Source organism: Penicillium chermesinum (genome assembly GCF_028974085.1).
Source record: "Penicillium chermesinum strain IBT 19713 chromosome Unknown utg000005l:1.0-4115287.0:1.0-4118363.0, whole genome shotgun sequence".
NCBI classification, from domain to species: Eukaryota; Fungi; Ascomycota; class Eurotiomycetes; order Eurotiales; family Aspergillaceae; genus Penicillium; species Penicillium chermesinum.
The window spans coordinates 1,343,054-1,367,279 of record NW_026695315.1 but is presented as its reverse complement, the minus strand read 5'-3'; the positions used below and the strand labels follow the sequence as shown (position 1 = coordinate 1,367,279).

Genomic DNA, 24,226 nt, shown 5'->3' with positions numbered 1-24,226 from the left:
TATGGATTTCTTGAAGATTGGTATATAGAGGGAAGAGCAAAAACGCTCGGAGAGAAGATCATTTTAAATGCTGATCAGGAGATGTGCCCTTTAGAGGTTGGAGATAAATGACATCCTCGAAACGCCGTGTAACCTTATATGTTCTATTCCTTCTTAGATTTTTCGTTGGGTCCCGAGGAGCCACTCAGCACGCTGCTCAATTTGCTTTCCAACTTCTTCTCCCCCGACGAAAACTTCGCCATAGCCGAGGAGACGGCTCCCTCGGCAGGGCTTGTGGCGTGAGAATGAGCAGGTAGAGGACGGACAGCATCCTCGCCGCCGTACGCGCGAAGAGCAGTATCAAAAGCCCAGTCAACGGCTTGTTCAACCGGGTGGTCGAATAGATATGGAAGGGCGGGAACAACGGCAAGACCGAGCTATAAAGACGTCAGCATAAATGCCATGCAATAACGAACACTGGATGAAAGGAAAAGAATGCAGGGAAAACAAATCATTAACATACCCCGATAGGACCCCAGGTACGGACGAGGGGAGTCTTCACACGTTTCAACATATTGCCGGAATATTTAACAACGCTGTGGATCGTGAAAGCAGGCAGACCCATACTGGCAATACCTTGGAAGATAGCGCGCTTGGTCATGACCATACGGTAGTCCTCGGCAAGCGAAATTTCGGGAGTAGGCCAAGGAGTCAAAGAATCGCTACCCTCTTTCTCGGCTTTGGACAGGGGCTTGTAGAGGTTACCAGTAGCCATTCCGCGTATGATCTCATCTTGCGACGGCTCCTTTGCGTCCTTGAACGCGGCCTCGCTGGGCGGGGACAGCGCGCGGCGGTTGCGCAAGTACGCCTTGTAGCCCTCGTGGCTGACGTCGCCGATCAAGTAGGCCCACGAGATACCGTAGGCAGTGCGAACCAGGTATGGGTGGGCGACGGGGCGAAACGACTCGCCAATATCGGATGTGTAGGCGACATATCGGTGGGCAGAGAGCAGGATCGTTCGGACTCGCTGGGCGTATGCGGCGTAACGGTACGGGGTCTCCGTAGAATTAACGGAGCTATCGTCAGAGGAAGAGCTCATGGTTAGTTTGATAGTACTTTCGTGCTCTGTGGTATTCAAGGAGTGTTGGAGCCCTGTTTTGTCGTGGACACAGTGGTGTCGCGGCGGACGATGTCGCTGCCAGGCGCAAAACGCCGGATGTGGAGTGTGGAGTCGGTGACTTCCACCCGTTGTTTGCTTTTTCCTCCTCTAGGAGGTCTGTCTAGACACGACACCTCTGGATGCTATGACAGGCACAACGGTTGAAAATGAGAATAGCCCTGACTTACTACGGAGCGTAGATGTCGCTATACACATCTTCATCCCGGTCAACTAAGTCCTGAAGCTTTGCAGGGAGCTTCTTCGCATCCTTCGAGCCATGCTGGCGGCTTGTTCCCCAGGGGTCCATGGTGAGAATGCTCGTCAAGGGCGGGAATCAAAAGAAGAGATTATAATTGACAACAGAGCCAGGGTACTTCGTGGAAGGTGTCGCGTGCAGAGAAGCCTAGTTTGGTGGGCAATAATAGCTAGTAATAAGCTGGGAAGTGTATTTGCTCTATGGATGGAACAGGAACAGGAACAAAAATCGGGCACCACCCAAGCTTATATCTGCTTCAACGACCGGTTCCGTCGTAGTAGCCGAAGGACACATGAGCCGGCCATACATGCGTGACGGATTCGACCGTGGGAAAAGTAGATCGTCGCCCGAGGTTCCGACAAAGTTCCCTTTGTGCGGGGATCCGTGGAACAGTCCAGCCCTCAATCATTTGATTCATGATGCATCTGTCTCACTACAGTCCCACATTTCGTAATTTCCTTGCAGAAATGTGGTATGAGCCGGTAAAAAGCGCTGGCAATGCTGCTTGTTCATAGACTCCTCAAGATCAAGCCACAGCCTATATCATCACATGATATCGGACCTTCTCGGGAGGTCACCTGACTTACTGGTTGACTTGCAGAGGAACTACGCTAACCGCATTTGGGAAGGCGGTCTCGGAGCCAACTTCGACTCTGTCAAGCCTGAGGATTCGATTCCGCTACCACACCCGTATACCCTCCAGCTTCTCTCCCCAGCACACTCCCCCAAGATGGTTGTCTACTACCAGATCGCCGGCAAGAAGGTCGGCTCCCACGTCGTAAGTGGAGCTATTTCCCGCTCAACCGCCAGGGTGTGGCTTCTCGGCTATCCCTTTCTGTGACTAGCTCACACCCGACGGCAAGTACGAGAATGAAAAACTAACCATTGACTTTGCGGTGACCATATAGCTCGCCATGGCCACCCTCGGCGCCATCTTCACTGGTACCTGGGCTGCCACCGGTAGCAGCAGCAAGCCCAAGACCGCTGCTGGTCCTCCCATCAACGCTTCCTCCAAGGACGAGGGTGACTTCATCCAGTACGTACAACGCAACCAAATCCTAGACCGCCGTCTACAAACTCTGCGCTTTCAATTGCATCATTCCGTGCTATATGGGGGCTCACCAATGCTGTGTCAATTGATTGCTAACCATTTCCAGGCAATTCCTGGCTGAGGCAGACAGCGGCGACAAAAAGGCCGGGCATTAAATTTCTCCCGCCCTCATAACGGATGACTCCGATGGGTCGGCCCGGTACGAATCCGCATGACGCATGAATCGAGTCGTCCCGTTCGTCGCTTCCGACCCCGATGCATTGAAACATCCTAAATATCTGGATGTGAGATCTCCGGAAGTATACGGATGGTTTGTCCATGGATTTGTACATAAGAGGCGTGTACGCTGCATAAGAAATGTTTCTTCTATCGAATACTGCGCATGAAGATGTTTGGGTGCTTGGGAGTGTTCCCGTTGTTGGAGCTCGCAAGCGGCGGTCCTGGGTTTATATCTGTTGAATTGGTCCGGTGCGGATGGTCAAAGTAGCTTCTGCTACTCGGCCTCTCACTTCCTAGCCATGATACAGATACTTTGTAGCTTGTAAATCTGACAAGGTGATCAAATTAGATGTTGGGTGAGCGCCTTTCGCTGATCCGGTAAAAGTAAGACCCAAGCAACAACATAAGGCTTTAAGCACAAGATCAAGAATAAGGTTAATTTTATGGCATATTTTACGCTGTACAAGTGGCGTGCATCGAGGTATAACGGTATCGTATCACTGGGAAGGCCTCCGCTGTGGACGTGCTGCTGGAGCTTTTTCTCCGATATCCCCGAACTTTCCTTCCCAACGAAGCTACCACTCAAATTCGCCTCGAACCACCATCCAAGCTCTCCAGGCTACCGAAATGAAACCCCTCCCATTCCCATACCCTATCAACATCGGGACAGATATCGTCCACCTTCCACGAATCGCCGCCCTGCTCACCCGACGCGACGAGTCCCTGACACGCTTCACCGGCCGGATTCTCTGCACACAAGAACAAGACGACTTTCGGCGCCGCTTCCACAAGCTCTTCACACCTCAACCACCCAATATCAAACCACCAACTATCCAAAAGCCAGATGTCCAACCACCGGTTATCGAACCCGCAACCTCTTGCGCTCCGCCCATTAGCGCCGAAATGACGCGCTGGCTCGCAGGCCGCTTCGCTGCGAAAGAAGCCGCGCGCAAAGCTGCCCCAGAGGGGGCGGCGTCAATTGGATGGAAAGACGTTATGGTTCGCGTGCAGGAGAGGACACCGGGAAACACAAAACAGCCTAGTGACAGCCGCAGGCCGGAGATTGTGTATTTAGGGGACGAGGAGAGAGGAATTCCGGCGCGCATTGGGCAGCTTTCTATCTCGCATGATGGGGAGTATGTTGTTGCTACTGTTTTGGCAGCAGGATGAGTATCGAGTCCTGCGTTGAACTTGATATGATATAAAGCTGGGGGGGATTCTTGGACTATGTGCTTGCAGGAGACCAAGCGCGTTCTATATCGACTCGACCAATACTGCACTGGCGCCGGGCGCTAGTGTGCAGATGTTCTGGTCTGTCACGGCTGCATATTTCAATCACTGTGTCAGAAATATGATATGCTCCAAGCTCGTGAAATATTTTGATAGTCTACTACCGAGCGCTCAGAGATACCCGAATCCAGATCAGTGGCATCACTCACCAGAACTCCAATAACTGCTCCAAGTAGAGAACTGGGTCGGTCTAATTAGTCTCAAAAATCAGATCGGGATCTCAGATTATGAGTTCTGAACTGATACTTTGTAAAGTAAAAACATGTAAAGTCAATGGATGGACCCAGCCAGGTAGACCCCGCCAATAGCGGGACGGTTATTCTTATCGAGTCATATCGAGTTCTTCAGAAGCGATCTACGCCAACTTTCATCTGGTCTTCATTCGTTTACAGACAGCAAATAGAGGAAGTCTCACCGAGTAGATCTTAGATATAGAGGTGATTACAACTCCAGTCAAGTGTTCCTGCTGACCGCCCAACCTCTGAGGGATACTGACATCAACCAGGAGCTTGAACGGCGTCAGCCATGCCATTCTCTCATCACAGCCACTCGGGCCAATTCTGCCCAGGGCATGCCAAAGATTCGTTGGAAGATGTGATCCAAAAAGCCATCAGCAAGAAGATGCAGGTCTTCTGCTTGACGGAACATATGCCCCGCCACGAAGAGGACTTTTACCCTGAAGAGGTGAGCAGCCGATACCACACAAGTTCATAACCTTGCAATGCATTCAAAACATACAAGCCCCAAATATAAGCCCCGGAGTAATTCTAATATAATCTAGATCGAAGCTGGCCAAACAGAGGCCTGGCATGAAACCAACGAAGCTGCATACTGGGAAGAGGCCCAGCGCCTGCGCACAAAATACGCCTCGCAAATCCAGCTCATCATCGGCTTCGAGTGCGAATGGATCCGCCCCAAATCAAAAGAGCTCATCGACCGCTCTCTCGCGCGGTTTCCATTCGAATTCTTCATCGGCTCAGTGCACTACACCAAGACCGTGCCGATTGACTACGATCGACCCCTGTACGAAAAGGCGCGGGAGCTCGCAGGTGGGTCTGACGAGCTCTTGTACGAGGCGTACTTCGACGAGCAGCTGGATATGTTGCAGCAGTTAAAGCCTCTCGTTGTTGGGCACTTTGATCTGATTCGGCTGAAGAGCGATGACCCGGAACGCAGCTTCAAGACGTGGCCTGGGGTTTGGGCGAAGGTGCTGCGGAATTTGGACTTTGTGGCTTCTTACGGGGGCATTCTGGAGATCAATGGCGCCGCATTGAGGAAGGGGATGAGTGAGCCTTATCCTAAGGCTGAGATTTGCAAAGTTCGTTGTTCCGGAGGCATAAAGCTCTGACTCTACAGATTTGCTAACGACTTATAGGAGTTTATTGCGCGGGGAGGGGGTTTCTGTCTGTCGGATGACAGCCATGGCGTTGATCAGATCAGCCTGAACTTCCATCGCGTGCTGGAATTCTTAGACAGTACAGGGATCTCAACCCTACATTATCTACGCCTTGCAGAGCCATCGGAAAAATCTCCAGCGCCCGATTCTCGGTTTCCCCAGACACGGATTGCTATTATTTCTCTGGACGAGGTAAAGCAAATGGCTTTCTGGAAGACCGAATGACACACTTCAAGGTATAATGCGCAATGAATAGAGGTAGAACCAGATAAACCAGATAATAATAAGTGGCATAACCAATTCTGGACCTGTCTTATGGATGTGCAGATGGCTGGCTGTAGTGTTCCATTGTCGCCACCTGTAAGATCCATAGAGGTCGTCCCCCGCTTGAGACCCCGCGGAGGGGCAGACGGCCTGAGACGAGGCAGACACAACAAACCGACGATCAAATCAGCAAGCTGACTCCGGCCCCAGATCAGCACAGTTCGAGGGCCTGGTCTCAGTCTAATTGGAGTCAATTAATTTCGGTACCTCGAGATAGCGGCGGTGGATATCCCAATCAGCGCCCCGTCCAACGCCACGCTCCAGCGGATTGGATGCCTGCCTACACAGAGCAAACTCAAAGCCACCATACATAGCCTCCGCAAGCACAGTCAGATTCCGGCTTTTCCCATGATTTGCACAAGTACTGCGGCATAATTTGGGCGCGGCGTTGCTAGGAGCTTCCGTCCTGGGGACCCCCGCGTGGTAAGCTTCCTGTAGCTGTTGGCTGCCCCTCCCCCTTCCAAATTGCTTTCTGCTCAATGCCCTTGGATTGGGGCAGGATCGTCGTATGCAGTGATCCATTTATGGATCATGATGTAGCGGTGCCAGCCTATAGAAGTAAGGCACTTATTAGAGCCGTAAAATGTGAGCGCAAAGCTCGGAAGTCCATTACCTCGCGAGGCACGAATCCGGAACCCCCCCCACCAAAGCAGAAGTGGACAAATCTTCCTCGCCCCTCCGCTTCTCTTCCTTCTTCCGTCACTTCTACCAATTACCCAAATCATCAAACCCATCACTTTCATTCAAAATGGGGGTCACAATTGATAACATCCGCGATGGCAACGGCGCCGATTTCCCCAAGCCCGGTGATAACATCGAGATGCACTACCGTGGCTGCCTCTACGATGAGAAGGCTACGGACAAAATGGGCTCCCAGTAAGTGAAATCATCTCAGACAAGCTAGCTCTATTGAGTACCTTCCAAGAATCTTACATCTAATACACTGTTTTGTGAATAGGTTCGATAGCTCCTACGACCGTGGGGCTCCTCTGCCTTCTCCCATCGGTGTTGGCCGCCTCATCAAGGGTATGTTGACTATTCGAGCTCCCTGGCCACAAAAATTCGAATCAGACAAACCTCGATCTTCCAAAGAATCTGGTATTTCTCACACAGTCATCGATACAGGTTGGGACGAGGCCGTTCCTCAGATGAGCCTGGGCCAGAAGGCTAGGCTCACCATTACACCGTAAGTCCTCTCCTTGAAAAAAAGATAGATTGTGGCAATTGATTACTGACCTGGCATCTGATGACTAGTGACTACGGCTATGGTGCTCGGTATGTGAATTGTTGATATAAATATAGACCCTTTGATTCCCTCCGAAATCACGGCCAATGATTCTAGGCCTCTATTCGGAGAATACATGTATGTTTGAGATATTGTTTCTGACATCTTTCTAGTGGCTTCCCTCCCGTTATCCCCGGAAATGCTACTTTGGTCTTGTGAGTTTTGCTGGTCGTTCTTGGATTGGTGGATTCATACTAATAGATTTGTTTTTAGCGAGGTCGAGCTGATGAGCATCAACGGCAAGCGTCTCTAAACGCTTTCATACTCCCCTTTACTGAGATGCTCATTGAACGTTTCTTGGCTCTCCAAATGGGTGTCTCCCAAAAAAGGAGATAGCTTACTGCTCTCTCTTTCGGGAATTAGCAATCCATAAAATTACGAAATTTGACTTGTGGTCCGCCCCAAGCTCCATTCCGTTCTTTTTTCCTCTGTTACTATGAATTTGCCCATCTATTTTAGGGAATATAGCTTTCAAAAGCCGGATGCTGAAAATTTCTGAGTCAATTCTCTCAAGTACAACTCCTGCTTCGACTTCGGGCAACGTATGCGCAGTTAATTCGTAATCGCGGGCGCCTAGAATGATTCATTCTGCTAGTAGCACAGATAGATCCCTACCAGTTTACCAAAAATAAACGCAGCGTACCCAATTAGGAATGGTTGCGAGATGCGTGCCTCACTGGCGCATGATGGGCGCTAACTGCGATGTTGCTGCAGCAGCCCCTCATTTAGAGGCAAGAAAATAATCTGACCACGAGAAGCCTCGTCTCGTACTCATCTGAAGTGTACCTGTACTTGAATATGGATAGACTTCGGAAATGGCGCTCACGACGAAAATCAACCGTGATAGTTGCCCAGAAGGGACACAATAGCCTCGAAGACCCGCCGCCACGATACGAGACAGATCTATCGCCCCCGGCCGCAGATCCATCAGCATCCCACTACGGCATCAAGGTCCTACACGCAGATCCCTCTGCGGTAGTAGACATTTGCTTCATCCATGGGTTGACCGGAGACCGTGAAAAGACATGGACTGCCCACGGTCACTCTACACCATGGCCCCAGTCATTGTTGCCTTCTAGGCTGCCTGCGCGAATTCTTACGTATGGATATAATGCGCACATCACACAAAAGTCCGTCGCTTCATCCAATCGGCTCATCAATCATGCGCAAAACCTATTGACTGATCTTTCAGCGGATCGAGGGTTTGAAGGCGCAGTTGATCGACCCCTCATCTTTGTCGTGCACAGCCTCGGCGGGCTGGTTTGCAAAAAAGCAATTTTGCTGTCTCAGAATGCGGCTGAGCCCAAATCTCGATCCATATTCGATTGCCTCAAGGGCGTCGTGTTCATGGGGACTCCACATCGAGGTGCTTGGATGGCAGACTGGGCAAAGACGCCTGCCTCCGCTTTGGGATTAGTCAAATCTACGAATGTGATGCTGCTGGATATTCTGCAAAGAGACAATCAGCTCCTGGATTCGATCCAAGTCGATTTTCTCACCATGATTCGAAGGTTGAGAGAAAGTGGAAGACGCGTTGAGATCTCCTGCTTTTATGAGGAACTTCCATTCCCCGTCGTTGGGAAGATCGTGAACGAACAATCGGCCACTTTGGACGGATTCGATGCCGTCAGCATCTATGCAAACCATCGAGACATGGTCAGGTTTGCTTCGGATGAGGATCCCGGGTTCAGAAGAGTGTTATGGCAGCTCCATGACTGGACATCCCAAATATCGACCGGTGAGTTTTGAGATAAAGCAATCAATCAGCGTAAACTAGAAGCTAATACACCTTTTCGGCTCTAGTTCAAGCCAAACAGGAGACTGAAGTGTTTGTTCTTGATGCCGAGGACCGAGCATGTTTGGGAGACCTACAAACAACCAATCCGCGTTATGACAAAAGACGCATAGAGACCACCAGAGGACGTTTATATAAGGATTCCTATTGCTGGGTACTGAATGACGAGAAATTTAATCAATGGAGGGACCCCGGGAAAGGGGGCGAACTCCTCTGGATCAAAGGTGCCCCTGGAAGAGGCAAGACCATGTTACTCTGCGGAATCATTGATGAAATCTCCGATGCTGGCCAGTACTTAGTCTCCTATTTCTTTTGTCAAGAGACTGATTCACGCTTGAACAAAGCTACAAATATCCTGAGGGGGCTCATCTATATGCTCATTGACCAGAACCCAGCTCTGATTTCTCATGTCCGCGGAAGGTATGATGAATTGGGCAAGCAACTCTTCGAAGGTATCAACTCTTGGCATGCCTTGTCAAACATCTTCGTCGATATCTTGGACGAGCTTGACCACGTCCACAGCACAGTCTATTTGATAATTGATGCTCTCGACGAGTGTACAAATGGGTTGTTCGAGCTTCTAGAGTTGATCACTGAGAACGTCTCGAGGTTTCCGCACGTCAAATGGTTGCTCTCAAGCCGGATTTGGCCTGAGATCACAGAAAGGCTCCATTTGGTCCCTGATAAATCAAGAATAACTCTTGAGCTTGACGAAACTTCTGTCGCGGGTGCCGTGAAGACTTTCATCGACATCAAAGTTTCAGAATTAGCGAAGCTAAAGAATTATACCCAGCAGGTTTTCGACGCTGTGTACTCATGCCTCATATCCCATGCTCAAGGCACCTTTCTCTGGGTAGCGCTTGTTTGCGAGAGACTGGCCCGTGTGTCTAGGATGAGGACCATAGAAATGCTTACTGCATTTCCACCTGGACTCGATGCGCTATATAACAGAATGATGCAGCAGGTCCTTGAGCATGACGAGGCTCCACTCTGCAGGCAAATCCTTGAAGTCGCTTCACTTGTATATCGCCCTCTGACACTTCACGAATTGCCTACGTTCATTGACTTGCCTACTCATGTAAATGAAAACGACCATGGTTTGCTGGAAGAGATAATTGAATACTGTGGATCCTTTTTGACTATCTCTGAAAGCACTATTCTCTTCGTGCATAATTCTGCGAAGGACTACTTGCTTGAACACGCCCAATCCGACGTATTACCCACGGGTAAGGACCAGGGACACATTGCAATATTCCTGCGTTCCCTTGAAGTGATGGAAGTAACCCTCAAGCGTGACTTATACAACACTGGCTTTGCAGGATTGTCCATCCGTCCAATGGATGTGCCGAGGCCAACATCAGACCCGCTTGTGAAAGCCCGATACGCTTGTATGAATTGGACAGAGCACCTGTCGGACTATACTTCTCTAAGACCCTCGAGTGGAACTTCTGGAGATGAACTTTGGAGAACCAAGTTGAAATGTTTTATTGCAACCAAATTCCTCTATTGGTTGGAGGCTTTGAGTTACCTGGGAAGCATTTCCACGGGTTTGAACGGGATAATGTGCCTCGACCAAATATGCCAGGTAAGTATTATTATTATATATTCATCCATAATGTTTTCCCTTGGAAGGGGGTGAAGACGGAATAACAGAAACTGACTGTTTGTCTTCAGAGATCTCCCGATGAGAACCTGGCTTCACAGTTAGCCGATGCATCGCGTTTTATCCAATACCATCAACCAGCGATTGAGAGCAGTCCCCTGCAAGCTTACTGCTCATCTCTGCTATTTTCCCCAACGGGCAGTGAAGTCCAGAGAAATTTTCTCGGTGAAATGGCAGACTGGGTAACAATAAACCCCAGTATACAAACATGGAATCCCTGTGTCCAAACCTTGGAAGGACACAGCAGTCCTGTAATGTCTTTAGAATGGTCACCAGATCTAACTATGATCGCCTCCTTTTCATATGATAGCATCTGCATTTGGAATCCCCAAACCCGCCAATGCATTCTCAGACTCGAGGGCCATACTTCAGACATAAAAGCGACAGCTTGGTCGCCTGATGGAAAGCTTTTGGCATCTTCGTCTGTGGATTGTACCCTGCGAGTGTGGGACATGGAGACAGGCCAGTGCACCTTGATTTTGGAAAACCACAAGGACCCCATAAGCGCAATCTACTGGTCTTCCGATGGAAATCGCCTAGTTTCAGTTTCGGGCATTCGACATGTCTATGAGCCCGTTCCAATGGTCATCAAGACCTGGAGCCGAGAAACTGGACACTGTGAGTTAACACTCGAGGACGAAAAGCCCGATGCACATGTGTTTCCATCATATCCACGTGTTTTCCCGTCGTCCGACGGAAAATTTCTCATATCAACAACACCAGAAGGAGGCATGAGGACCTGGCAGCCACTCGGTCATAAAATGACCTTAGCTAGCACCAAACACAAAATGTCCAGATCACCCTGGATCTGGACCGATGATCGAAAGCACGTCATGTACTCGGTACCATCAACCGGTCATGTTAAGGTTTTGGATGCATCCACGTTACCGTATTCGACTATCTTCGAGCTTGAGCATCCTGATGTGAGGGTTATTGCACTCTCCCTGGATGAGCTATCACTGGCATCAGCGTCAGGTCGAAAGAGTTTGACAAGAATCAAAATCTGGAGTCTGATCACAGGCCAGTGTATTTCATCATTTGATGAGAAGTCCGTCGTGATCGACGCCATGATGTGGATGCCCGATGGAAGGCTCGTTGCATCTAGTGCCAACATAATTCAGATCTGGAACCCCTCAACTGGTCACTGTATGTCGACGCTGACAGGGCATTCGGGTGAAGTAACTTCTCTGGCCTTGCTGGGTGCATCGCAAATCGTGTCTTCAGGAGAAGATCATACCCTTAAGATCTGGGATGCTAGCTCATCCACCATGAATCAGGACCATGACTCGGGGATCTCGAATGTGATGTGGTCCCCAAGTGGAGCCATGATCGCGTCCTTTGGGCCAGATAGCAATATCGGAATATGGGACTCATCGACTGGGGGCCGGCTGTCAACAATGAAGCAACATAACGAACACGTCACATTCATGGCTTGGTCGCGGTCTGAAAAGCTTGCTTCGACATCAATGGACAGGAAGATCAGAATTTGGGATGCGTTAGCTGACCAACCCTTACTCATCATTGATGAAGGTTCACAGTTCACGACACCCCTATGTTGGTCTGTGGATGAAAGTCACCTCTTGTGTGGGTCGTATGATGACCATACCATGAAGTCCTGGGATACAGCCACCGGGGAATGCAAATCATCCTGCAAACTGGACAATCTCGGTCTTTATGTCTTTTGGTCTCCCGACGCATCCCAATTTGCATCAGTTTCAGGTGACAGCAGGATCATGATTCAGAATCCATACACAGGAGAATGCAGCTTGACTCTTGACGGATACAAAGATGCAGGGCCGTGTGGTCTCATCACTCCAGCAGTACAGCTGGCTTGGTCTAGCGACGGGACGCAGCTCGTATCAGTTCGTGCCAAAACAATCAGAGTCTGGGATCTTGTGACTGGCAAGTGTACTTTCAGTAAAGAAATGGACCTGTATCCTGGAAATCTTCATTTCCCCGGTGCTCTTCCATATGACGAACCAGCGGTGAACTATCTAAATAGTAGCATTGGCGGGCTCGAGATACAGCCAAGCATCGCTGGTCCCGTCGATATGAAGAGTTGTGCTTCCGCTCACAGACCAAGCGGACTTGGGTTCAGTCCGAGCTTTGACTGGATTACTTATGAGGGCGTGAATATTATCCGCCTGCCGCAAGAGTATAGACCGACTTCTGCAAGTGGAACCATGATATCTGGAGCGACTGTGGTGATCGGAAGTGTAACGGGACGGGTGTTGATTTTGAAATTTGACAAGGATCGTCTCATGAGGGCTCATGCAGGTCGATAGGCATGTCAGATGAATGCCAACGGCTCCTATGATTTACGGATTATGATGATTTAGGATTCACCCGAATCTAACATCTATGTTAGCTTAGAAGAAAGGAATCAAGTTGTCTCACGTGTGTTTGTATATTGTTGCATAACGCTCTATTATCCTGGATAAATTGGGTAGCCAATTGCAACATCAAGATGTTGACTCATTGAGTCCATGTCATACATACATACATACAAGGTCCAGAGCAACCTATGCTATAAGTCCATGGCCATAGCCATCGAGTAACTCGGATTGTTTGGGGAATGAGGCAGAAAGAGAAAAAGAAAACACCAAGTCGCTCATGACAAAAGACAAGAGATCTCAGCAGGGAAGAAAAAGCTAGAAAATGAGAAATTCAGTCCGTGAACGACACGATCCACATACGCACAAAAAAAAAAAACCTCTATTATGTACGCTTACAGCCGCAACCTTGAATGGAAAGTTTCATCACTTAATCATCCTTTGCTCGCTCCCTCGACCTAGAGCCAGCGCCAAATGCAGTCGCCCGAGACCTGCTCGCAGCGGTAGAAGATGCTGGAACCTGGTATGCTGAGGAAGAGGATGATGAGTCTTGGAATTCAGACCGTCGGATGGTCTCTCTAGAGTTACTGGGTGATCGCCGACCCTCTGAAGTATCGTCCATCTCGATCAGATCACCAATCCCCCCAGAGGCCGACGCTGCGACCCCGGCTAGTGGCTTGTTGATTCGCAGAACCTTGTTGTAGCTCGCTGATGCCGACCTTCGCGCGAGTCGCAACTTTGCGGACCCAGCCCTCCAGGGCACCACCGATGTTTTCAAGGCTGGTAGAGGCATTAGAGGCTGCCGGAGACCCTGACTCGAATGAAGCCTTTCGTAGAGGGTCTGGTTGAGGTGGCGGGGCGAGGTGTGGCATATGCTGTGCGAAAAACTTTGTGAGACCGTCAAGAGCCGGCCCAGGTCCCGTAGCCTCGCGATCAAGAGTACCAACACCAGTTCCAGAAAGATTGATACTGCTGCGCTGGCGACGATGGAGAGGGCGAGGGTTTCTAGAGTCTTTCGGGTTCGCTTGACTGTTACGAGGCCGGGTGCGAGGAAGGGTATCCTGGAATGAGTCAAGATCTGGAGATCCGTCTGGCGATGGAGATCTCGTTGCATCTGGGGAAAAGACAGAAGGAGGTCCAGACTCGGAATGGGACACTGATTTCCTGCGTGATCGTGGGAAGAACCCCAAAGCTCTTCGTGGGACGCGTCCAATCTGAACTGGCGCCGGAAATCCGTCGACTTGCACCCATGATTCGTGTTTCCAGACCCGATTGGCCTCGGCTTCCGTTGAATCCAAGCTCGATTGCTCTGTTGACGGGGCTTCCACATCTGGAGTGATAGAGCTGCCAGATGCGTCCTCAGTATCAGGACCCAACAGGTCCAATGGCTCGGTGGTCCGTATTGGTCGTCCTTTCACGCTGCACGCGTCAACCGGCAAAAGAACCGTCTTCCTGCTCTGAATGCTGTCACTTGGCCAGAACCCGTTGGCTTTTCGAAACACAGCAACTTGACACCCGTATTTGATAGTAACTCCGGTGATGCTGTCCGATGGTTGAACTTGATGAACATAAGCAAGGGCGTCCTCGTCCTGTTCAGGATCAGGCGCCTGATCAAAATAATCCTCTGAGTCGCGTCTTTTGTGTCGTATGTTGCGTCCGGATATCAAATCTGAATCTGCAAGTAAAAGCGCCTCTCTCTTCTTGGCTTGCACAAGCGCCTGTCGTTCCTCCTTGGTTCCAGTTCCAATTTCCGGGGAGGCGGGCCCGGATGGACCCCACGTTGGTGTTGAACGTGGCGTACTCTTGATATATACGTCCGATCGTGATGGTTTCCTTCGCGCGTGCGATTTCGTCCCATTGTTGAGAGCGTTTCGCCCGTTATCGCTCCCCAACACCGATGACGCAAGGCTCTGGATGGAAGACCAGGACGAATCCAGGAAGTCGGTAGCGCCCCGCGATGAAGATGTCTTCGATGTCCCATTTGATCCAAAAAAACTGTTCTCATTGCGGCTCCGACGTTCTGACTGTGTGACTCGCGAAGGATGTTTCAGAGGCATCGGCGACGTCCCTCGGGATGAAAGCGGCGAGGGGGTGGCACCGCGAGAGCGAACGGTTCCATCCAGGAGATTTGCAGATGAACCTGTAGTCAATGGCGGCGGTTCTGCGGAGGAATTATTGTTGCTCTGCCGGGAGTCATCCTCGTCGTCTTCCAGAAAGGACACCAATCGGCGAGGGCGCGACCGCATGGAGGTGGAGGCGGAGCTTGCGCTGACGGAGTTGGGGGTCAAGGACGCATTGGCGAAGCTAGTTTGGAAACTCATTCCTGTGAATTAGGTCCGTTAAGACGCTCTTACGAGGACGTTGAGGTAAAAGTCCCCTTCGCAAGCATAGGTGTTGTCCTAGGCGCTAGTTGCCATCCGCCGTCTCCTAGGAGAGACCCATCCGTCATTTACCAAATTCGCATGCGTACCTTCCAAAGGTAAAGCTCGGATAGAGTGTTGACCAGGAAAATACCGCCGAAATGAACTCAATGCTATGCCGACGAGGCTTGAAAGGCGGGGGAGATACTCGAGGGAGGTACAACGCGATAGGAGGTACGATGCGATGGGAGAAGTGGTGGAAGCGACGATAACGACCCGCAGGCCACAGCGGCAGATAGCTCCGGCAGAGAAATACAGAGATTCCAGGCGGCAATGAAACCCAGTGACTTCGGGGTCTTCGGGGGAGGGACAAGGAGGTAGGAGTGTCGAAAAGCCACCGTAATGCAGGAGTGGGTTTCGGGAGGCGCTCTGGGATGATCGGCAGCTGACTTGGCCTAAGTAGTAGTTACATGACGTTGCCTGGCACTTCCCGCGACTTGGCGGGTACTGGTACTTGCCCGCGTCACCCTACTTAAACAGACGGTTGGAAAGCAAAGATATTTTATTATTTAGTTGCATCTTGATCGCGTATATTCTACATTAGATCAAGGGAAATACCATCTATGGAAGTAAGAATCACGGCCCTCAAAAAAATTTAAAACATCCTGTTTCAGCCGGTGGGGAGCCAAGAGTCTTCCAAATCCCGATAAAATCACTTCCTGCGCGCTGCGTTGTGAATGTTCTGAAGAGAAAATAAACAAGAAATACCAGTCCTCTAGTAAAACATCGTACATTCATCACTCTGGGGACTCAGCCCTTGCGGAATAGGTCTCGGGGGTCTCAGACTCGGTGCGCCACTCTCTTTCATCCTCGCCGGACCGACTGGTCGCTCTTGACCGCGGAGCGGGCTCTGGGTCAAAGAGCCCGTCAATCTTGCAGCTTTTGCTGTCCATGGAGTCTTTCGACTGCTTGGGAGCAAAGTCGACCAGGCGGAGCGGGCGCTGGACATGGGTTGAGCTCATTTCATGCATATTAACGCCTTTGCGTTGCATCTCCTCGATACCCTCGCATGTGCAATCATGAATAGCTGAGCGGCAAGCTTCTTTGATGAAACTGCCAGAGCACCCTTGCGTTTTTCGAATCAATCGTTTCATCATAACATCTCTCTCTGTCATCTGGGCCAGCTCTTCTTCATCTTCCTCAAGCTCCAGATCCTCCCAGTCGACTCGGCGACCCTTGAGGAAGAGCTTGAACAGCTTGTATCGACCTTTGGCATCTGGAAGAGAGATCTCGAATTGCTTGGGCATACGACGGTGCATAGCAGCATCCATAACATACGGGCGGTTGGTGGCACCAAGGACGACAATGCGTTGCGGCTCGCCGGCTTCATTGGACGAGTCCAACCCCTGCCAGTGTGTCATGAATTCGGCCTTCACCATACCGCTCGCCTCGTGTTCACCGCCGCTCATTCTGTTACCAAGAATAGCATCAATCTCATCAATGAACACGATGCAAGGTTGAACCTTGCGTGCGAGAGTAAAGACTGCCTTGACAAGCTTGTTCGAGTCACCGTACCATTTCTCGGTCAGGGTGGAGATATTCAAGTTGATGAATGAAGCACCGCTTTCTGCGGCCAGCGCCTTTGCGATTGTAGTCTTTCCGCAGCCAGGAGGACCCTTCAAGAGGGCGCCAGACGGAGCGCCCCCAAGCGTTGAGTCTGCTGAGGCAAACAGTTTCGGGTAGATCAACGGCCAGATCACAGACCATTTGAGTTGTTGTAGAGTATCATCAAGACCGGCGATATCCGCCCAGCGAACATTAATGTCTCTTGGGTCGATGAGCTCTTGGGCAATGACTTGCTCGTATTGATTGAGGACGAGCTCGCTCTTGGTGGCTCCGTCCTTTGATTCCTCGCCGCCGTATAATCTCCTCAGAATAGCCTGGGATTTCTGCCGTTGCTCTTCCTTTTTCTGGCTCTCGGCATCGGGAGGCATGAGATGATTGAGGACAAGTCTGACTCCACCGTATGCCACAACGCCCTGGTGAGGGTATTAGAGTCTTACATTCTTCGCAATGCGCGGGCACCACGAGGCCTCGGTCCATCTCTCCGGGCGGTGGGCACTCACCGTAGCAATCATCATCCCCACCTCCTGGAAGAAGCGCATCCAGGGGATGCCTCCTCGGTCGCCTTGAGGAGACATGGTAGGCAAGAGTGTTGGAAAACGAAACAGGCGACGTGACCAACAGAAGATCTGATCAAAAGCCGGCCCGGAGAGAACAGGTCTGCTCCGGAGATGAATCGGGCTGTGGAGCGGGCGATCGGCGGAATGTCACATGTTACTCCAAGGCGGAGACTTGTTGACGGTTCGCGCGGGAACGCGTCTTGCGATCACATCCCCACTCCAGAATTACCCCAGTCTCGCACCATGCCCAAACGAAAAGCCCCGACAAAGGCAAACATATCCGGCCTTGTTGGCTCGGATGATGAAGATCTAATGCAAATGGACTCAACTGCAGTCCCGCCGCAGGAGTCGCGCGACGAGCCTCCCGCGAAGAAACGAAGAGGTAGACCGCGTACCTCAAATGATACCGCCGACGCGAAATCAACTCAGACAAAAAAACGAGAATCATCGGCTACCGCTCAGGGGACTGCTGCAGCCAAGAGGCCTGGTCGACGGGGTCGTCCTCGAGGCAGCAGTCGTACCTCTGAAACCGACGATACAAATGCGCAGGCCCCTGTAACACAAGAGCCCAAGGACTCGTATGAGCAAGAAAACGAGGATCCCCAAGCAGCGCCTGCTGCAAAAGCTACTCGCGCAACAAATTCCGCGAAATTAGTACCGGCCGCAACTCGTCGTGGTGGACGTGCGCCGAACGCAGCAAAAACACTCGAGGCGGAAGATGAATTTCAATATACACCGACATCTGCCCGCCAGTTCGCGAATGAGCATCAAGCAAAAAATGCGCGTGATGCCAGCCTCGCCCCAGTGGGGCCCAACGACGAAAAAATGACAAGGAAACCATTACAGACGAAGTAGATGAGTCTGTGTTTCCAGACGAGGCAACAGAATCAGCCCCATTCCCAGAGACGACCAATCAAGTTGTGAGAAATGTACGTGCTCGTGTCAACTCACTACGAATTGGCCAGGAATTGTCTCCGAACAAACGCAAGTCGGGGATTGGAATCGACAACGGGGACCCGGATCTAAGGCGTAGAATTGGTGAACTGACCAAGAAACATGATGCACTTGAATCCAAGTATCGCAATCTCCGTGAAATTGGAATAGTAGAGGCCAACTCAAATATGGATAAACTACGCAAACAATGCAATACTATTACAGCTGGTATGTCCTTTCGTCTGAATGATTTGTGGTGGGAACATCGGACTAATACTACTTCTAGCGTCTAATGACCTAGTGGCTTCTCTCAAAGCCGAACTTGAAGCCCAGCGCTCTCTTGGACAGCAAAGCCGGGAGCTCCAACGGCAGGTGAAAGAGCAAGACAGTGAGATGGCTCGCCTGAAAGCAGAAGCACACGAATCACGCTCTCAACTTGCTGCAGCCCAAACTGAGATCAAAAACCTGCAGACTAAGCTTGCCGCGGCCAGAAACACGGCTGCGACCCTTGAAAGTGCCGTCAAAGCTTCTGGCAGCGCCGCCAAGGCGGTGCAGCGAATCGCGCAACCGCGGCCGCTAATGCCGAAGCAGCGCAGGCAGCCCAGATTGCCCAATTGAAGGAAGACCTTTTCAGTGATCTGACTGGACTGATTGTACGAGATGTTAAGATGCGAGAGTCTGATTACCTGTTTGATTGCATACAGACTGGTATTAACGGCAGTAAGTCTCTGGGTGTCCCTTCTCTTGTATTCTTCGCTCTAATCATCTATAGGCCTCCACTTCAAGTTGGTGGTTCCCAAAGAGTCGGGTGCGGAATTCCACTCTGCAGAGTTCCAGTACTTGCCGCTCCTGGACGAGAACAGAGACCGTGACTTGTTCCATGTCTTACCTGAGTTCTTGAGGGTAGATATAACCTTCGCACGGCAGCAGACATCCAAATTCTATACGCGGGTCATCGATGCGTTGACTAAACGACGGATCAGTTCGACGTCCTAATTACCCTACAAATGTACATAGTAGTAATATGCGTGGACCTACAAAGCCAATCTATCGGTGTTTCCATACTCTAAGTCCGTAGGCTACTATAGTAGACCCAATATTTACAGTCGGTAGACGATCTGCGACGCGCCGTGTTTCGTGCACAATTGGGGCACTGTGATTGGCGCTTCACCGCCCGCAGGGTTCCCCGATGCGTGTCAAGAAAAGTGTCGAGATGACCTCCTTTTCAGTCTACCTTTGTTTTTGTTTCCTCCTTCTCACTAGGGGCCCAATTACTTTCTTTTAATCAAATACAGGCTGCCCCCTGTGAGAGAAGAGGATCATGGCCCGTCTAGGCCGCGTCGGGTTTGTGACCCTCGCGGTGGTCTTCCACCTGATCTATACATATTCGATCTTCGACATCTACTTCGTGAGCCCGATCGTGAGTGGCATGCGCTCCTATGGTGTCGACCGATCCGATGGCTCCGCTGCTCCCCGCTCAACGTCTTGTCCTTTTCGTCGCCGATGGCCTCCGTGCTGACAAGGCCTTTCAATCCTTCCCTGATCCCTCCCCCGAGAATCCCGCCGAACAAAGCGACGAACCTATTCGCCTGGCTCCGTTTATTCGCTCCAAGGTCCTCGAGGAAGGGACGTTTGGTGTGTCGCATACCCGGGTCCCCACTGAGTCTCGGCCCGGTCATGTCGCCCTGATTGCGGGTCTGTACGAGGACGTGTCAGCTGTGACGACGGGCTGGAAGATGAACCCGGTGAACTTTGATAGTGTCTTCAACCAGAGCCGGCATACTTGGAGCTGGGGCAGTCCTGACATTCTGCCCATGTTCAAGGAGGGCGCAGTTCCGGGTCGAGTCGATGCAGATACATACGGGGAAGAGTTCGAGGATTTCAGCGTGGACGCGACGCATTTGGATACCTGGGTGTTTGACAAGGTACATGGCCTTTTTGAGTCGGCTAAGACTGACCCTGAGCTTGATCAGAAATTGCGCGAAGATAAGCTCGTTTTCTTCTTGCATTTGCTAGGGTTGGATACTACGGGTCATGGGTACCGTCCGTTTTCGAAAGAATACTTGCACAACATTAAGGTTGTAGATCGCGGAATTGAGTCTGTTACCAAGCTTGTGCAGGAATTTTATGCAGATGACAAAACTGCATTCGTTTTCACTGCAGACCATGGTATGAATGACTTCGGCAGCCACGGTGACGGTCACCCGGATAACACGCGTACCCCTCTGGTCGTGTGGGGCTCAGGTGTTGCTAAACCTCAGATCAGCAAGGCGGGAGATGCTCCTGGACATGAGGACGGGTTCTCGTCAGACTGGGGATTCGACCATGTGCAACGGAATGATGTAGCGCAGGCAGACGTTGCCGCGCTCATGGCCTATCTGATCGGTGTTGACTATCCTGTGAACTCTGTTGGTCAATTACCACTGAATTACATAGAAGGAAGCCCTAAGGAGAAGGCCTCTGCTGCCTTAGCGAATGCACGGGGTGTTCTCGAAATGTACCGTGTTAAGGAGGAGCAGAAACGAGCTGCAGTACTGCGCTATATGCCTTTCGAACCTCTCTCTGGCGATGGAGAGATGTCTATCGAGGGACGTTTTGCCAACCTTGAGGCGCTTATCTCCAATGGCGAATACGAAGAGTCTATTTCTCTCTCGCAGGACCTCTTAGTGCGTGGCCTCGAGGGCTTGCGTTACCTGCAGACTTATGATTGGTTATTCCTGCGAAACATTGTCACTCTCGGGTATCTGGGCTGGATCGCCTATGCACTAACAACTGTGATTGACCTGCATGTACTGCACGGAACTTCGGACTCCCATCGAACAGTTGCCAGTACCTCGTTCTTCTCTTCCGTCTTGATTGCTCTGTACTCTGTTTTCTTTTACCAGGGCTCATCATGGCGCTACTACTTATATGGTTTTTTCCCTGTCTTTTTCTGGGAGGAAGTCTTTGCCCGGCGTAAGGCTCTTGCTGCTGGTCGCGCAATCATCCTTGGCCACGTCCACTCATTCGGTGGCTACGTGAGCTTTGGCGTACAGGTGATTGTCTTTATTGGTGTGCTCGAAGCACTTGTACGTTTGCCTCGCTCTGGATATTGCTCGAAGTTGTCTAATTATTTGGCAGGTCCAATCTTACTTTCATCGTGAGATTTTTAGCGTTGGCTTTGGACTTGCAGCCTTTTGGCCTTCGTCCTATGGGTTTGGATTTGTTCGCCGCAACGCCCTTTTGACTGTCACATGGGCCATTGGATGCTCCCTTATGAGCACCTTTACTCTTCTTCCAGTCACTAAGATGGAAGATGTCAACACATTGTGTGTATTTCCACTGGACTTGAAATACAGTGGCTAACTTGCTCATTCAGGACGTACGGCGGACTTCTAATGTTCTTCACCGGTCTGTTGTACCTGCTTTTCGAGGACAATATCCTTGGCAAAAGCACCACAGCCTCTAAGAACCCCGCGGCTATCAGCACCGTGGGGTCGCGCATCATCATGGGCACTCAGGTAAGCTATGCAGATCTCGTTACCATGCATGGGTACTAACTCATTGCAGGTTGGGATGGTTCTTCTCGCTTTGGTCGTCACTAGATCGAGCGTGTCATTCCTCCAAGCGCGCCAAGGTGTGCCCTTCGGCAATCAGATCGTTGGCTGGACTGTCCTTGGTATGTTTTATCGTTGCTGTTACTTAACAACATGCAGCCTAATATTGATCTAGCTTCCTCTCTTGCGCTCCCATTCTTCCACCGACTGTACCCCAATAGCCACTACCTCCACCGCCTCATGGTCATCTTCTTAACCTTCTCCCCGACCTTCATCATTCTCACCATTTCCTGGGAGGGACTATTCTACTTTGCATTCTGCATGACTCTTGTCACATGGGTTCGCCTTGAGCATGCCATCTACGTCCACATGGCCGGAGTCTACGCCAAATCATCGCCAACGAACAACGGATCGATTGAAAAACCAGCGCCAAGCGCCACTGCCAAAGTCGACGGCGAAACATACAAATACCGTGCTCTGACCGTTTCTGATGCACGAGTGGCACTGTTCTTTTTCTTCCTGCTACAGTCCGCCTTCTTCAGCACGGGCAATATAGCATCCATCTCAACATTCTCTTTGGAAAGCGTCCGTCGCCTCATCCCTGTTTTCAACCCTTTTGCCCAGTCAGCACTCCTCCTCTTCCAAATTTTAATTCCCTTCACTATAATCAGCGCCAACCTCGGCATCCTTAACCGTCGTCTCGAGGTTGCATCCAGCGCCCTGTTCATGGTCGTAATGTCCATCTCGGACGTGATGACCCTGAACTTTTTCTGCATGGTGCGCGACGAGGGATCATGGCTGGACATCGGAATGACCATCAGCCACTATTGCATTGCCAGTCTCATGTGCACATTTGTTGCCGGTTTGGAGTTTCTCAGCGAGCAATTCGTTAGCGGAGTCGACTTCGGCTCTGCAGCTACCGCTATTGTGGATGCTGTAAGCGACGCTGTCGATTCAAGCGTTGAGACCGCTAAGGCCTCAAAGCCCTTTGACGGCGAGAAAAAGGGCAAGGAGACGCAGTAATACATGATTTTAATTTGCATACATGTACTTTACCCACTTGGCTGCTTCGGCCATTTCTTGTTCATATAGAACGACATTTGGTGATGAACCTGTATGAATTCAAGTTTTAGACGTGATTTTACGGCGGTATCGACCTGCATACTTGATGATTCGTGTTGGTTCCTACCATGACGAGCATGTACTTTCGAATTTGTTGTTTGTGATGATGTTTGTGTGCTATACTGACAACGCCGTTGATGGGGTGACCGTCTGCTTCTATAGAGCAGGGAAATACGATTGCGGCACAGCATCGATACAGATGTATCTTTCGGAGATCGGAAGGTACAATCTCCGAATCTCCGAGTCCATAGACAAAATATCGCCAACGTTTCGTATCGAATCAATTATGACCTCTGAACGATAAGAAACAACATATGTAGCCAATTGGTCCATTGACAGAACTCCGACTCGCACTCGCAAATCGAAACATAGACTTTCTAACCGAGGGCTCAAAGCTCAAGTGCTAGTATCACAAGACAAAGGTCAAGTTCGTAATCCTTCAATGTCAGGTTGGAGCTGATTGATACCCTTGTCAATGACAGCACATCGTTCACCAATGAAGTCGAGCTATACCCTTGAAGTACAGGAAGGTTTGCTAGTTCTTTTATTAGGAGACCCGAGCCCCCTGTTTTCCCGGGTTCGAATATTACTCTCTTCCTTTGCGATATTGGATGATTGTGTTCAAATTTTCTCGAATGAGGGGGCAACCCGTATAGCCAACCGTGTCGAAGTTCATTAAAGTGTAATTCTCGACTGAGAACTGGAATTGGTTCAACGTATACTATCGCTGTTGGGTGCTCAAAATACTAGAAGAGGTGTATGGAACCCCTATTGCCAAGCTGAAGAGCATTAGGTATGTCTCAGTTTACCTGTCAGGTGTATATTAGGTCTAAGCTTGAAGCGGCCAAGCTGTCTTCGAGTCTACACGGTCATGCTGATAATCTGATGTCAGTGCACTCCGCCTCACAAGGCCCAAGCTGAAACATCCGAATAGATCAAATCTCATGATCTGCAACCGTATCACATCGTTCATTCCATCTAATGGTACCGGATCTCCCAGGTGGGGCCCGAATGGGCTAGAGCACGCGAGCTAAGGTAGGTGGCAGATCTGGACCGGCGAACGGGCCGGAGTATGACAAACAAAAAGATAGTTCGTTTTTTTTTTCTCGACAAGAATTAGTCGAAAGCATGAAATGTCAAACTCAAAGCCCAAAACTCAAATATAGCAAGGTGCCTGGCAGAACTTGAAGTGTGGACGGAGACAAGCCACATTGCAAAGTGCGGGCTCTGATTGGCTATCGGTGGACCCGCATGTGCAGAGTTGCCGAGGCATCACAAGCCTTTTTGCTGAGGCTTCACGCCTGATTAGTATTCGCGACTCGCAACAGGCTGGCTTGTCGCG

The 24,226-nt window shown here is 50.5% G+C and overlaps 11 protein-coding genes across 11 annotated transcripts; 8 read left to right on the top strand and 3 right to left on the bottom strand.

The window, feature by feature from the left end:
• Positions 1–143: 143 nt before the first annotated feature.
• On the bottom strand, positions 144–1,445 carry N7468_006680 (uncharacterized protein; the record flags this gene model as incomplete). Its single annotated transcript, XM_058475976.1, has 3 exons — positions 144–416; positions 503–1,094; positions 1,327–1,445. 3 exons carry the CDS (start codon positions 1,443–1,445, stop codon positions 144–146), a joined length of 984 nt encoding a protein of 327 aa, XP_058328866.1.
• Positions 1,446–1,944: 499 nt separating this feature from the next.
• N7468_006679 (ATP19 family protein) lies at positions 1,945–2,600 on the top strand (the record flags this gene model as incomplete). Its single annotated transcript, XM_058475975.1, has 3 exons — positions 1,945–2,172; positions 2,303–2,430; positions 2,552–2,600. 3 exons carry the CDS (start codon positions 1,945–1,947, stop codon positions 2,598–2,600), a joined length of 405 nt encoding a protein of 134 aa, XP_058328865.1.
• A 691-nt stretch (positions 2,601–3,291) lies between these two features.
• On the top strand, positions 3,292–3,834 carry N7468_006678 (Phosphopantetheinyl transferase PptB; the record flags this gene model as incomplete). Its single annotated transcript, XM_058475974.1, has 1 exon — positions 3,292–3,834. The coding sequence occupies one exon, from the start codon at positions 3,292–3,294 to the stop codon at positions 3,832–3,834; it is 543 nt and encodes a 180-aa protein (XP_058328864.1).
• Positions 3,835–4,479: 645 nt separating this feature from the next.
• Positions 4,480–5,575, top strand: N7468_006677 (histidinol-phosphatase; the record flags this gene model as incomplete). Its single annotated transcript, XM_058475973.1, has 3 exons — positions 4,480–4,638; positions 4,736–5,272; positions 5,330–5,575. The coding sequence occupies 3 exons, from the start codon at positions 4,480–4,482 to the stop codon at positions 5,573–5,575; spliced, it is 942 nt and encodes a 313-aa protein (XP_058328863.1).
• An 847-nt stretch (positions 5,576–6,422) lies between these two features.
• Positions 6,423–7,212, top strand: N7468_006676 (FKBP-type peptidyl-prolyl cis-trans isomerase; the record flags this gene model as incomplete). Its single annotated transcript, XM_058475972.1, has 6 exons — positions 6,423–6,550; positions 6,633–6,700; positions 6,788–6,860; positions 6,929–6,949; positions 7,073–7,114; positions 7,173–7,212. The coding sequence occupies 6 exons, from the start codon at positions 6,423–6,425 to the stop codon at positions 7,210–7,212; spliced, it is 372 nt and encodes a 123-aa protein (XP_058328862.1).
• Positions 7,213–7,757: 545 nt separating this feature from the next.
• N7468_006675 (Alpha/Beta hydrolase protein) lies at positions 7,758–8,708 on the top strand (the record flags this gene model as incomplete). Its single annotated transcript, XM_058475971.1, has 1 exon — positions 7,758–8,708. The coding sequence occupies one exon, from the start codon at positions 7,758–7,760 to the stop codon at positions 8,706–8,708; it is 951 nt and encodes a 316-aa protein (XP_058328861.1).
• A 293-nt stretch (positions 8,709–9,001) lies between these two features.
• Positions 9,002–12,702, top strand: N7468_006674 (WD40 repeat domain-containing protein; the record flags this gene model as incomplete). Its single annotated transcript, XM_058475970.1, has 2 exons — positions 9,002–10,339; positions 10,429–12,702. 2 exons carry the CDS (start codon positions 9,002–9,004, stop codon positions 12,700–12,702), a joined length of 3,612 nt encoding a protein of 1,203 aa, XP_058328860.1.
• Positions 12,703–13,382: 680 nt separating this feature from the next.
• N7468_006673 (putative LysM domain protein) lies at positions 13,383–15,071 on the bottom strand (the record flags this gene model as incomplete). Its single annotated transcript, XM_058475969.1, has 1 exon — positions 13,383–15,071. One exon carries the CDS (start codon positions 15,069–15,071, stop codon positions 13,383–13,385), a length of 1,689 nt encoding a protein of 562 aa, XP_058328859.1.
• An 836-nt stretch (positions 15,072–15,907) lies between these two features.
• N7468_006672 (protein-degrading AAA family ATPase MSP1) lies at positions 15,908–17,311 on the bottom strand (the record flags this gene model as incomplete). The annotated part of the gene is made up of 2 exons (XM_058475968.1): positions 15,908–17,149; positions 17,237–17,311. The coding sequence occupies 2 exons, from the start codon at positions 17,309–17,311 to the stop codon at positions 15,908–15,910; spliced, it is 1,317 nt and encodes a 438-aa protein (XP_058328858.1).
• A 225-nt stretch (positions 17,312–17,536) lies between these two features.
• N7468_006671 (putative chromosome segregation protein (Pcs1)) lies at positions 17,537–19,222 on the top strand (the record flags this gene model as incomplete). The annotated part of the gene is made up of 5 exons (XM_058475967.1): positions 17,537–18,077; positions 18,140–18,454; positions 18,513–18,740; positions 18,773–18,946; positions 18,999–19,222. The coding sequence occupies 5 exons, from the start codon at positions 17,537–17,539 to the stop codon at positions 19,220–19,222; spliced, it is 1,482 nt and encodes a 493-aa protein (XP_058328857.1).
• Positions 19,223–19,665: 443 nt separating this feature from the next.
• Positions 19,666–22,785, top strand: N7468_006670 (mannose-ethanolamine phosphotransferase MCD4; the record flags this gene model as incomplete). The annotated part of the gene is made up of 5 exons (XM_058475966.1): positions 19,666–21,294; positions 21,347–21,534; positions 21,585–21,726; positions 21,776–21,884; positions 21,938–22,785. The coding sequence occupies 5 exons, from the start codon at positions 19,666–19,668 to the stop codon at positions 22,783–22,785; spliced, it is 2,916 nt and encodes a 971-aa protein (XP_058328856.1).
• Between the last annotated feature and the right edge of the window lie 1,441 nt (positions 22,786–24,226).